The sequence below is a fragment of the Lagopus leucura genome, unplaced genomic scaffold, assembly GCF_019238085.1.
Source record: "Lagopus leucura isolate 7727_CA_CO unplaced genomic scaffold, USGS_WTPT01 Super-Scaffold_100028, whole genome shotgun sequence".
In the NCBI taxonomy this organism is placed as follows: domain Eukaryota; kingdom Metazoa; phylum Chordata; class Aves; order Galliformes; family Phasianidae; genus Lagopus; species Lagopus leucura.
Genome location: NW_024962279.1, coordinates 7,162,200 through 7,176,452, shown reverse-complemented (window position 1 = coordinate 7,176,452; position 14,253 = coordinate 7,162,200). Strand labels below are relative to the sequence as shown.

The 14,253-nt window shown below is 49.1% G+C and overlaps 1 protein-coding gene across 1 annotated transcript in view; it reads right to left on the bottom strand.

Moving 5' to 3' along the window:
• Positions 1-3,541, bottom strand: part of GRM7 (glutamate metabotropic receptor 7) — a 220,544-nt gene extending 217,003 nt beyond the window's left edge. The window contains exon 1 of the mRNA XM_042880865.1: positions 3,017-3,541. Coding sequence (XP_042736799.1) covers positions 3,017-3,526 — 510 coding nt within the window. The 5' untranslated portion in view covers positions 3,527-3,541. The remainder of the gene's footprint in view (positions 1-3,016) is intronic.
• Between the last annotated feature and the right edge of the window lie 10,712 nt (positions 3,542-14,253).

The following is a 14,253-nucleotide window of genomic DNA, read 5'->3' as shown; positions in this document are numbered from 1 at the left end:
CACTTCAGTATTTATGCCTTTATCTCCATGCTCTGCTGCACGCATTGCTCCTCCTGTTGCATCCATGCTGCACCCTGGCAGAGATGACGCAGCCCTCTTCCCCAAATTTGCAGCTTAACAAACATTCCCAAATGACATTCTGCAGCGTCCTAGAAAAATCTATGACGAGGCATCACCTTCCACGCAGCAAAGGAAATGCAACTTCTTGCACAGAAGCCCACATCCTTCAGCAAGGCAGCGTGAGGACCCTGACGGTTCCAGCCCACGGCTGAGGCGCCCAGCAACGCTGCCCGGGGCTGGATGGGAACGTTGCGGTCTCCCCACCCCACTTCTGAGAGGAGGAAATGAAATAACAACGAGGTGCTAAAAGCAAAGCATTCAGCTGGAGGCACCCCCATCTCCATCCCTTTCACAGCGAGTCACTGTCAGGCCCAGGCTGCTGCCTTCAGAGCAGCACGGGATGCTCCCAGCAGGATCAGGGCTGCTGGTGAGATGCTCCCAAACATCTAAACTAAAGCATCTTGCTTGAGGTCCACACAAAACCGACGGCAAAACCAGACCTCGAATTCCAGCTGAAAGACATCTTCCTTCCTTTAAATCCTGTGCACGGTTGCATCTCTCATCAGCTGTAATTGTGGAAGAGAAATCCTCGTGCACTTGGCCTTTGGAGGCACACTGCCCTCCCTGGCAGCACCTGCACCTGTCACAGAACGACCTGCACATCCCCTGTGCCCCACAGAGCAGCAACCCGCTCCATCACACAGCCACAGCCGGGGAGCAGCATCCCTCATGGGGTTTAGCCCTTCCCCAGGCTCCAGGCAGAGCCCTGCCCCAGCCCATCCCAGCTGCTCCCGCTGCGAGTGCCACTCAGCTCCAAGAGATGCAAGCAGGACTTGTCCTTTGATCACACAGAATAAACCGACATATCTTTGCATGTTTGGTTTTTTTTTCTTCTTTTTTACCAAACAAAAGCTTCCACAAAGCTTCAAACAGTAACGGCACAGATGAATTCAAGTCAGAGGACCTCACTATAGCTTTCCATGCTGCTGCACCTGTTGGCATTGGCTGGAGATGCTCCCAGAGCTCTGTGCTGTATCAGGGACAGACGGGTGAGCTGCACACATGGCTGCTGCAATTCCATATGCAGAGAGCAAGAGGAATGGCCCAAGCCCTACCCCTCCTGCAGAGAAAGCCCATAAGCATCAGTAGCTGCCTGAGGAAACCCCGCTGTGCTCTGCGTGGGTTATATCCATTTCTTTCCCCACACATTGAGGTACAGCGTGAGTACTTCGGTTCTCTTCCAAAACACTGTCAGAGAAATGCAACCACCAGTAATGTCTCTTTGCAGAAGCCTCCACAGATGGAAGGAGACACTGGGGAAAAGGCAGCCTATGCACAAAACCAAATGTCTGGGAGCCCCCACCCCCTCACCACAGGGTCAGCAAATGCTGCAGGGACCTACGAGAGCTACATGGGAAGCAGAAGCGAATGCATTTTAGCAAGTGTGCAGGTTAATAAGTTTGTTGCTGTGTATCTTTCCAGTACCTCGTTGCTTCTCACTCCCCACACAGCTGCACTCTGTCGCTTAACAGGTCCTCTCCTGCTCCTACCTCAAAATTCTTATTATTTCTCCCTGGCTGGGATGTGCTCTGAACTGTGCTTTGAAGGATGACAAGGATGAGAGTTCTAGCAGTTCTAGCACACAGAAAATGTGCTTAAAGCAGGCAGAACCAATCTGCAGATACATAGAGTGATCTCTCAGCGTGCACCAGTTCCTGCATTCTGGATGATTTGAATAAAGAGCGATTTGGAACAGATGCTTAGTCACAACATGTTAAAATGTTTAGAGATATATAAATATCGCTACGTGCAGGAACTGCTCAAATGCCTCATTTTCTGCAAACTCCCTTATGTAACATCAACAGATCTCGCAGGTACCGTGGTGTTACAGGAGGGCTCGGAGCGCCCGGGCTTCCCTTCCCAACGGGATCTCAGCGCCCAGGATTCGCCGTGGCTGCGGCTCGGTACCGACAGCTGCCGGCCCGCTGAGCCATCCTCCGGCACAACTTCGGCCCCGGTTCGGGGGAATCGGGACCGCAGCCCACGGAGGGCTGTCGGCAATGCGAGAAGTGCGGAGCGAAAGGAGCGCCGCGCAAACAGCAGCCTCCGGAGACAGCATCCCAGCGCCGGTACGGCCGCGCAAATTGCCGGGGATTCAGCGCACCGCAGTCTGCCGGGCGGGGGAGGAGAGCGAGGAAAACAGAACCGCGTCCTTCGTGCTCTCTGGGAAGAACGGACAGTACCGAGACCAGAGCGACCGGGCAGGTTCCGCACCGCGCCGGGCGGCTGCCCCGGCCCCGCGGATGGGGACGCGAAGCGGCGGTGGCTGCTGACACCAGATGGGCTCTGTCGGGAAAACCTCCACAAGTTTCCAACGGGGAGAAGCGGGGGATATCTCCGCCCGCTGCAAAAAGAAAAAAAAAAAAAAAACCCATACAAAATAATAAAAATAACCCCACCAGCACCTTCCGCGTGCGAAGGCGGAGGATAGGAAGCGAGAAACTCCGCCGCTCGCGATGCATCTGGTGGCGGTGCTGCCGCTGTCCCCGCGCTGCGCAGCGCCCAGAAACGGCGGATCCCCTGGGGGTGGGGGACGAAGCCTCCCCCCGGTCCCCGGCCCGGCCGTACCCCGCCGCCGAGCCGTATTTCTCCCTAACGCAAACCCATCTCAATCACCGCCTTTATTTTTTCCTCTCCTCCTTTCCCTTCACGGATTGCTTCTTGCAAATGGGGCGATAAATCCAGAAAGTGCCATGCTCCGTAAAGAAGGGAGACGGGGGAGGATGCTGGCATAGCAGGGGCGGCTTGGAGGGAAACGAGAGGCTCCGGAGGGGAAGCGAACGAAGCACCTGAGGGGCGCCGGCAGAGTTCGCCTCCGCCGCGCGGCTCTGCACGGCTCGGTTCGGCACGGCTCGTTCGGTTCGGCCCTCCGCTACCCGGCGCCGCGCAGCCCTACCTGGAAGAGCCGGAGGATGTTGGCCACCATAATAGACACGGAACTTCCCGACGCCCCGATCACTCCAACTACTTTCTCCGGCTTGACGAAGACGGGCGGCTCCCCGTTGGTGCACCTCACGTCGGAGGTGTCCTTCTGGATGAGCGCCTGCACGAAGGTGAGCGACTGCTCCAGCGCGTAGGTGTCTCGGGAGCAGGTGTCCAGGATGCGAGCGCCCAGCGTGACATTGGGCAGCAGCTCCGGATCGCTGTTGATCTGGTCCAGGGCGTAGAGCATCGCTTCCAGCCTGTGGATGCCGTTCTCTTTCTTAATGTCCCCGCAGGGCACGCCCGGGGGACCTTTGGCGTGGACAGGGAAGAGCCCCCCCAGCGTGATGTCCCCCTCCAGCCGGATGGAGTGCGGCGCGTACATCTCCTGCCCCAGGGCCGCCTCGGAGAGCAGGAACTCCAGCAGGCAGCAGGGCAACTTCACCAGAGTCAGGAGCCGCAGCAGCCTGCCCAGGCGGAGCATGGTGCTGCCGGTCGTCCCCGGGCGCTGCCCCGCGTCCCCCTGCGCCTTCATCCGCCCGCCGGGGCGCCACGCGGGGCTCGGGGCGGGATGCGGGGCTCGGGCCGCTCCCGCCCGCCGCTGCCTCCGCCGCGCTCCGCGGCAGCTCGGCACAAGGGAGCCGCGCCGCGCCGCTGCCGCTTTAAATGGTGGCCGGGGCCTCTCCGCCCCCCGCCCCCTCCGCCGCCCCGCCCCGGGGCCGCCGCTACGCAGGATGCGGCCGAGCCGGGGCCGGGCGTGGAGGCGGTGCGGTCGCGGCAGCTCCGGCAGTTCGGCCTGGCGGGGCTACAGGTGGAGGAGCGCGGTCCGGCGGAGCCGGCTATGGACGGGCAGCGGCGGGGACGTGCGGAGCTGGGGATGGATGGGCAGAAACGGGGGCGAATGGGCAGAGCCGAGGGCGCAGAGCCGGAGCAGCCTCGCTCCCCAGGTCCGGGAGCCGGGGCAGGGCGGGCAGGAGGCGAGCGGAGCCCCCGGTCTCCGAGGAGCCGCGGCCAGCATGGCCGCGGCAACCGGAGCGACGTTCCGGCCAGCCCTCGGCGTCAAAGCGGAGAGCCTGGCTCTGCCATGGGAGCGCATCCTCCTTGCCGCTAATACCGGTGGAGCCAGTGAGGAGAAGGAGGAGTTTGGATGTAACCCCATATTCCCGAAACAGAAGTAATGCAGCTGATTTCATGCTTTTTTTTTTTTTTTTTTTTTTTTTTTTGTAAGAGCTCCAGACCCGTTTTGTCCCGTGCACCAAGATTTCAAGGATGCTAGAACATCTGGTTTTGTCCCATTCAGCCCCGAACTGTAATAGCCAAGGAGATGAGACCTGTTGCTGTTCTGTGCTGAGCAGCAAATCCACATCCTGTCCCTTCCCAACTCGAGAGTAATGCAAAATACAGTTCTAATGTCTGGTTCCTGCCAGGCCAAGCACATAATTTTAAAAACTGTCTTTCATTCCTTCTGCACAAACACTGGGTCAAGCAGAGCTGCTGTGCTGTCCTCCAGCCCCACCAGCCAGAGCCAATGCCAGCAATGCCCACACACATCTCAGCTCTGTGCACGGGCTCAGCTGCTGCTCAGTGTGTCAGCAGTTCCTCCCGAACCATTCCTTGATAACATCAGCCTCAGCCCCTTTCACATCTCAATGCGTGTGATTGAATGTAAGTAAGCTCTTCAGTGCCTATTTACCTCTTGGCCACTTGAAGCTCCTCATCCAGAATCTTTGCTGTATTTATTATCATTAAAAAATCCAACTCTAGTGGCTGTACAGGAGAGGTTGCAAGCACGACTCAAGCTCACCTTAAGTGCTCAAGCTTCAGAAAGAATTTAAATATCAACCATCTTTTCCAATAGATCACATTGTTCTGTGGGATGCTAGTATATGAATTCAGAAGTTTTTTTAAGTTTTTTTTTTTCTTTTCTATTTTCTTTTTGGCAAACCCGTGCCTCGTTTCGCAGGAAGCTGCCTCATCAATTTGAGAGCTTTCTTGCTTTTTAACCTTTTATATTTTTTTTTTTCCTTGGGCAAATCCACAATTACATTCAACATGTTTATCCTCTCAGAATTGCAGAAAACCCATCTGCCGTCTACTCCATGGTTCTTTTCATCACACCCTGCTTACCTAAAAAATTAGTCTATGTATTCCACAGCAGATTCCCTGTGGGAACAAAGAAAATGACACACTTGATCAAGGTAGACCTGGGATCTGTCCTAGCCCACTATCTTGCCTTGGAAGCAGCAGATGCTGCAGAAGAAAAGACAGGAGCTCTGCAGCATGCAGATGCCTTTAATCTGCTCCTACCATAAATCTCACCCTGAATCTCATATATAGGAATTGGTTTAAACCATGAAGCATGAAAAATTATTTTAATTACATTCCAAATTTTATCTAGTCAATCATTACTCTGGATATTCTAGATATCCATAAACACACCCAGTCCCTTTTCCACTTGGTTTCAATGGCACCTGGTGGTAACGAATACCACCGTTTGATTGGACACTGCCTGAAAAAAGTCCTGCTTTTGCCAGTTTTCTATTTCCTGCTTTGTTAAGTCTTAAAGTAGTCAGTAATCTCCCCTTTATTGTGCATGTTCTCCTTCCACTGCATGCAGTTTTCTACCTACATTCGTTCCTGTGCTTGCAGAGAAGAAACTGAAGCCAATAACCCAATCGCCTGCGTATCTGTGAGTGCCATGATTTACTTTGAAGGAACTTGTCATTTGGTTTGGATTATTGGAAACCTGGAGGTGAGACAACGCCGGCTAAATACCATCTTCAACACGTCACTCACATGTCATGACATATCACAACATAGCTGTGCTTCAGAACCCGTGCTGCATGGCAGCCCCTGCCCTGCTGGATCTAAAAAGCATTTCTCCTCACCACCAGAACGGTTCTCCTCTGCAAGGATTCAGCCCCTGGTTCCTCAGCATACATTACGTTCTGTCCACTCCAGGCTGAACTTTCCCACTCTTAAAGCTGTCAGCGAGGATTTAGAGTTACAACATACTAAATCACGTTAAACTTGTATCCTAATCTGAAATGGCTCTCAGAAAGCAATGTTATTACGGTAAAGCTGCAGAGTGACAACGTATATATTTAATGGGAATATTGATAGAAGCGTATTTTTATTTTTCCACTGGTGGGAAAGTCGTTTCAATGTTATGCTTAGTATTTCACCTCATAATTAGTCATTCTTGAGCTACATCAAACTCCCAGCAAAAGTCACTCCCTAAGTTCCCAGAGAGCGGCGAATGCTTTCTTTAGATGCCCTAATTCAGTGCTGGAGCACTGTGCTCACATAGGAGCAGGTTGTAGGCCCGGAGTGATAGGAATGAAGCTATTCCATTTCTGTCCCTGAAAGCAGCAGGGGAGAGGAGGGCTGCAGGGCGCTGCAGAGCACAGGAGCAGTGCTGTCCCTGCCCCACCTCTGGGGATGCCCTCTGCCTCCCACTGGGAAGGTTTGCTTCACAAAGAAACCAAAAGGAGACATAAAACAGGACTTCACAAACATCCTAACCCGATCCTTTCAGCAATGGAATTTGTTTAGTGGTTAAACTAGTGGTTAAACACACGCAAAAGCAGAGTCACAAACATTTCTTAACTTGTCTGTCAAATAAGATCATGGATTCAGCCAAGTTGGTACTGGATAAGAAAAGACATTGCCAGAATGATATCAGCGTCCTTTGGGGAGCAGCACCATTTCCATCACAAGAGGACCTGACCCGCATCTACTTTCAAAGAAGCTGTATAATTAAATATTGCTTTTATGTGGGCAGCTGGCAGGGTGAGCACAAAATCGCGTTACGACAGATCCATGGAAGCAAAACAAAGAGCTGTGGAAAAGCAGGAGAGAGAAATAAGACAATATTTCACATCTTGGTAATGTAGCATGCTGCTGCCGTGCATGGTTGGAGGTCATTTTGAACAACTGTAATGGACATGGTACAAGCAATTAATTTGTTGGGTGAAGTCAGTGTTGGGATGGCAGCCAGAGTGCCTGCTTATCTGGTGTTTGGAAAATAATGAATTTTTGGAGCAGAGGCTCCCGAAAAATCCTGATCCTTAACTCAGTGTTTGGCTGTAGCTGTTTACAAAGAGAAAGTGTCAGCGCAGTGCTGGCTGCCAGGGAGGTGGGGAGAGCAAATCCTCTTCAAGGATGCAGCGGCCTGGATCTTTTGGTAGATCTGGCCTCACGTAAAGTCAGATCTAGCAAAACGTGTGCATGTATTTATATTGTTATTATAAGCTGTTAGATTGAAATGTTGAATTTGTATATATTAAATATGAATTATTGATTGCATATTTATTATGTGTGCATTAAGACTGTAAATATAGAATAAGTGTTAGGGGTTGTTCTTCATTCTGTGCAGAAATACACACCTGGAACACAGAGCACTTGGTCGAGCACTCTGCAGTAATGCGTGACTGTGGTCCCATACAAAACCAAATGGATGGAGCAGTGTGGCTGATCTCAGCTCCCTCCTGGAGAAGAACATTTACTTGATGTGCTTTAAAAGGCCCACAGATTTACACACGCAGTTGTTTTCCATTTCCAGCCATCTCCTGGATCCTGCCTCCTCTGCACACACTGTTAACACTTGAGGAGACCCCCCAGCTGCAGCCAACCTGCTGCACCAGAGCCATTGGGTGCCACTGCTGCATCCCCCCATTCGTTAGGGCTGTGAGCTGAGCCCATCAATGGAGCACACTTAGAAAACTGAGTCACAGTGCAAGGGCTGGATGCCACCTTCCACGCTGCTGCACGGCTACAGTTAACGACGTTTTAAAATTAATACATTTTCGACCTTTTTCTCTCCCAGTTTTGAGCCTTTCCAGGCAGGCCCCCATGTTCCCTGGCCGTGTAGGGCACACATCCCCCCAAAGTGCCATCAGTACCTGTCCCATCACTCTGAGAGCCTTCCAGGCATCAGAGGAGAATGAATCAATCAATTACGCAGGAGACACTTTAAAACTGTTCCTCTGAGGTGGCAAATATTTCAAAGAGGCAGCTCTATTAGATGGGCATTTCAGCCAAATCATTGCAATCCCTGCAATCCACTGAGAACAGTAACTTCTCCCTCTCAAACACTCACTGTTATCTCAGTTTCTGATTTACTAGGAATATTCTGATTCACTTAATCCCCACAACACCTGCAATGCTGATGGAGTTTGCATGCTCTCAGGAGTGAGACCAGGTGGTTTTCTCCACCTGCCCAGGGCTGGGTGATGAGATGAGCCACTTGGCAGCCCCCAGAGGCAGCTCCAGGGGTGCAGAGCAGGGGTCCCCCATGGGAGGCACCCGGGGGGGGGGGGGGGGGGGGGGCAGACATCCTCCTCCCATCTGCTCCTCTTCAATGTTACCCTCAAAAAGCCCCCACACCCACCTAAAAAGAAACGCCCAGGCTGCAAAATCAGCCTCTGGGAAAGCCAGTCACGCTTGCTCCTTCCACCTACTCTGCACATGCTGTGATGGCATCCTTAATGAAGGGATGAAACGCTCCTTGCTTTCCTGCTGAGCCCCCCTCCCCCCCTCCCTGCAGCACTCAGCCCCCAGCCCCCCACCCACTGCTTGTTTAGGAGCAGTGAATACACACCTGCATGTAGGTTATGTCATGATTAACTTCACCTGTACGAAAGCAGGGCGCCAGAAAGGTTTTGTTGGTGACCTGCTTGCAGAGAGGCCCACCAGACCACATCATAATTAAAACTCACATTCAAAACCATAACCAAAACTGCATCTTCACCCTTCCTGACTTTAAAACTTACACCATTTTTGGTATTTACTTGTTTTTATTTAAATAAAGAGAATTGGCTTGCCGCACAACAGCAAGCCATATGTGTAATTTAATACATTTTCTCTTTGTTGATGATGATTTTTTTTTTTAATAGAGTTACTGAAAACTCAATTCCGTACACAGAAGCATCACATCCCCAGGGGCTGCTAAAGAGCTTCACCTCTGTGAGCAGCTCAGGCTGCCAGCTGCCCAGCACGGCTTGCTGTTAGCTAACTGCATGCACTGAGCCACCTCAGTCGCACCCCATGGAGCAAGGTGCCGTGATACCAAACGCCATCACAGCTGGCACTCATCTTAATTAGTGCTGACAAATCTTGATAATGAATCATTGAGGATATGAGTTAAGCATAAAAAAAAGCAAATAGCAAGGATCTTATGTAATTCTCCCTGTTCCGATGGCTGTAGAAATTGGGTTGTGAGGTTGTTTTGGAGCATTTTGTAACAGAAATCATGAGCGTTCTTTGCAAATCGGAAATCATTTTTAAGATCTCTTGGCTGTGTCCTTTTGATAGGGATGCAGATGCTTCCCCTTGGCTCCTGTGGTGTTGCTCCCAGGGCTGAATTTGTGTCTGGGTTGTGATGTTTAGCACTAATGGGGGTCCCTGCCCCGTTCCTGATGGCACAGCCCTCCTTCCCCACCCGCTGCTCCTCTCCCAGCTCCTCTTGTCTGTCCATCACAGCCATATGAAGGCACGTTTAAACAAAATCAAGAAGTGCTGCAGGCTGTGCTCATCATTGATCCTCAGCTATTGAGATTTTCATGTCCCAAGTGGCAGTCTAGCAATTTCTGAATACTCCTTCTTCAAGATTTGCTGCATTTTCCACAGGAAAGAAAAATATTTACTGTGTCTGAAAAGGTTCCATCCCTTACGCACTAATGCTTTTTTTTTTTTTTTCCTGGGATTCTTTGTTAGTGTAATTATTGAAATGAAATTTTTCAAATCTCATTTAGAGACTGGGAAAACATAGGTGCTCAATTTCCTCTCCCAGGAAATCCTGAGCTAATGAAAGCTTGCCAGGCAGGTTGCTGGAGCTACACTGGTGTAGAACGGAACCCCAAACAACTTGAAGCAACCGCAGAACAAAACCAAAATTCTCAATACTAAAAACCCATTGGCCTGGAGCAGCAGGACACACACAGCTAAATTAATGAGATCAGAAGGATGCGGCTTCAAGCAATGTGCTCAGAGGTGCTGGGCTTGGGTGTAAAAGTAGGTGAGCTGCTTCCAGATCCAGCTCTGATGAGAACTGCCAGGCAGGCTGACAGGCTCAGACCTGATCCACTTCCACAGAGGTCGATGAAAACTCATTAATTTTAAAGATCAGACCATTAATTTGAAAGCCACTGACAGAGCAGCAAGAGCGGGTCTGAGGACCGAAATAACACAGAGGCAGAGGGCATCCTTGCAGCCTCCTCAGATGAATCCAGTAGCTGAGCAGAAGCAGAACGAGGTTAAATCCTTTATCCAGGAGACTGAGCACCCACAAGTGATACAGGAAGAGCATGCATTGAGCAACCATAGAATCATAGAATTGCTCAGGTTGGAAAAGACCTTCCAGATCATGAAGTCTAACCTCAACCTAACCATAGTACCCTTACTCTACTGACCCGCTGGTAAATCATGTCCCTGGACATATTTTACGCCTAAGAGGAAATGGATTCAATCCTCAGTTAGTTTAGATTCTTCAGGTCAACCAAAACAATCTTCCTGATCCAAATCAGAAATTTGCAACAGGAAATACTACCAGCTCTTGAAATGACTACAAGAAGGTGTAGATGGGTTATGTGTGAGCTGCACTGCAGTGGTTGCAGCCTGTGCTCCATGAGGACGGTGTGCAGGGGCAGCTTGGCATGGAGGACCAGGACTGAGGAGCAGCTGTCCCTGCCCTGGGGCTGGCTCTGCTCTGGGTTGGGTGCCCATGGGGTGTAGCAGGGGTGCTGCTGGAGCATGTTTGTAGGCAACAAACAGAAAGTATTTTATTGCCATGTGAACAGTCGAGAACAAAATCTGATACAGATATTGGATCAAACCTTGTACTCTGTGGCAATCTAATTTTATCCTGACATGTTGATTGCTTGCTCTTCATCTGTGGTTGCTGTCCCAAAAGGTGCGAAGTGAGAGAAGCTGTATTTTCTTTCCTTAAGAAGATGACAGAAAATAAATTCAGAAGAACACCCAAGAACAATGCTGGTTTTGTTATTCACCAGGCAGCTTCACAGAGGGGAAAATCTGGAGCTGGGTTTTTTTGAGGGCCTCAACAAATGGTGGCACTGAATGTGATGGAATTTCATACTGCTGTTTTGAATTGTTAAGGTAATTCACAAAGTAAGGAGTTCTTCCAGCTGCACAGAGCGCACTTTGGAAGGGATGCTGAGCTGGGCTGCTGTGTGCCACTGAGCATCTGTTAAATATCTGTTTAAATAAGGGACTGCAAAACTAAGGGATTTTCACAAACTTCCATACAAGTAACACTATGAACATTGGGTTAAGCCATCCCAGCAAGGAACAGCAGGTCAGATCCTGCTACCAGAAGAAACAGGACACCCAGTGAGTGCTGTCCCTGAAGCAAAGGCAGCCACGTCAATTCAAAGAGCAAGGAGATGCCTTGGGAGACCTGTGCTGGGCTGGAAAGCACATCTCCTGCTTGGAGATTGGTTGTCTTTCACCACAAAACGTCTGCTATGAAACTTTGTTCCCAGCTTAGCTCTATCAGAAGTGCAGTGTGGAGCCTCTGAGGTGCAGGTCAGGGACAGACAGGACCCTGAGTACTGACCTGCAGGTCATGGACTGCCTTCCATAAATATTTGTGTAGATGAATCCTGCTAATGGAAGATGAAGAACTGATGTGGATATTTACAGGACCAGAACATAAGGGTTAATTTTGTTGTAAACGTTTTAGAAAAGAAATGCATCCCACTAAGAAAACATCACTGGCACCATGTGCCAATTCAGTATTTCTTACCGAGCCCCACTCACATGTAATAAATACAAACTTTGAAGTTGCTTAATTTCAGCAACTTTTTTTTTCCTTGACCCAGATATAAACAAGCTTTTACTGTTGGGACATGAAATGTTCCCACAGCAGTACTCATTTCCCCATCATTTATTTCTGAATTAGAATGGGGGAGGTTTTCTCCTTTCTTTCATTACCTGCACTGATAGTGTTCTGCATTACCTATAAGCTTGGAAGTTTTCTTCCATTCCTGGTCTGCTTTCTCCATTAATTTAGGGTATAACTCCGGCTAAATCAAACTGAAGCTTTTAAAACATAAATGGTGGCTCAGGGTTGGCATTAGTAGACAAGAATAAATCCTCTTTTTATGAGTTTTTTTTTTTTTAATTAAAGGTAATTTAGTTTAAAGAAATAGAAAATGAAATTTAAAGAGGGATGCTGGAACATATGTTAATTTCAGGTAATTAATTTAATTGGAGGGACAGATGATGAGTGAGAAACAGCCCTGTCCGGAGTCCCAGACAAACACTTTGGGCTGGTTTTGTTAATTGATTCATTAGCATCTTTTCATTCTCTGCAGGGAAGAGAAATTAGGAAAAAAAAAAAGGGGGGGGGTTTTAAAGAAAAGAGGAATCAGCAAAAGACAGGGAAAAACATGAAGTATATGAGGAAGAAAAGCATCCTGAGGTAGATATTTAATGTAATTCCCTCAAGTTGGAATTAAACTATTTTACCCATAAACTGAGTTTGCTCCCTGTTGATGCGAACTGGTTTCTTTACAAATGACTGGGCCTAAGCTTAATTTGAAATGTTATTTTTTCAGGGCCACAGGTGAAGAACGAAAGATTCCCCTCCCAGTGAGGCTGATGGAGGTCTCTCACTCGGTCTCCCCATGAACAGTGACCTCAAGCTCCCCAAAGCCAGCGCCCAGCATTCCTCTTTGCATCACTGAGGCACAGCACAACAAAACCTCTTAGGTTTTATTTTTTCCGTGCATTTTCTTCTTAACTTTTCCATTCACACTCAGGTATTTCAGCAGTAAGTACGTTACATAAGGAAGTCCCACATCAACACAGGCATCCGGCAAGTGCTGCTGGCTGTGGGGGCGAGGCGTTAAGTGTGGCTGGGCTGATGCTGGCAGAAGGCTCACGGCTGTATGTGTGTGCATGGCCCCATGGCCAGAGGCAACCACCTGGTTACACGAGGTTTCTCTGTGCATCCATTTCACCAAGACATTCATTCCACACATGAATTCTGACTCAAACCCATAGATCATCAGCTTACCATCAGAGGAATGTTTTATAGTCGACAAGATTAAGATGTGTTGAGCATTAAAGCTACATCCCTGGAAATCACAGTAACTGCTAACAATCTTTTTGAAATAGAGCAAATTACCTTTAGTTTTTACTGCCAGAGAGGAGAATGTCCATTTCCAAAATATGAATTTTTATTATCATTTTATCTCTCTCTGTTTTTATGAAGCAAAAGCTATGAAGCCATTTCAAACGTAAATTACTTGAAAGTTCCCCTTCTTAATTCCCACCAGAACTAAGCTCAGCTCCTCTAGATCAAAGTGTTTTGAAGTTCATTTTCCATGCCTACACCGAAACAATTATATTTTTCACATCTAAGGAACAGAGCCTGGAAATCTGAAGATCTGAACACAGTAGGACAACGGTCGCACCTTTATTTTGTCACATACTCTGCATTTTATGGATGAAATTCTCATTCAAGAGCTATAATTCCTTATTTAGCTCATCTTTGCCTTCTCCTGAAATGTATACCTAGAAAAGCATTCACAGAAAGGTTACAACCAACAGTGAAACCAACCACCCTAAAACCACCATCAGTTTGGGGCCCTTCCATCAGTTCCACTCCCATTGGAGCTCTGGGTGTTCAGTGATTTCTCACTTTCATTCCCAACCTGTAAGTGCCCCAAATTCTCCCACTTAGCAAGCACTGGAAGCAATGCAGAGAGAGCTGCAAAGCTGCTGGATCTCTGTGAGAGGCAGGGAGTGTTTTGTCTAAAATGGACCTGTTCCAGTCAGCATACATCATGTGAATTGAGCTTTAAAACTCGAGCCGAGCTCGCAGCTCCCAGCTCCCAGCCCATCAGGCAGTACGTGGCGGGGCCATTCGGGGCCCCTGGGACCTGCGTTCACTTCCCAGCTTTCTGCAGCTTTCCTGGGTAGGGCTCTGGGGAGCAATCTTCTTCCTTCCCAGCACAGTTCATCTTCTGCACAGGAATAACATACCTGCTAATTCACACTGCTCTGGGAGACCAGGGCAGTAAAACTTGCAAACATATGAGAAATAGAAAAGCATGTAAATGTGATTCAAGCTCCATCTGAAGTTCCTAACTACAGTTTCTCTTCTTTCGCTTTCCCTGGCTAATGTTTCCCCAGAGCTGCTCTCCTGAGTTCCTTGTGCAGTCACCAAACTGCCTGCATTTC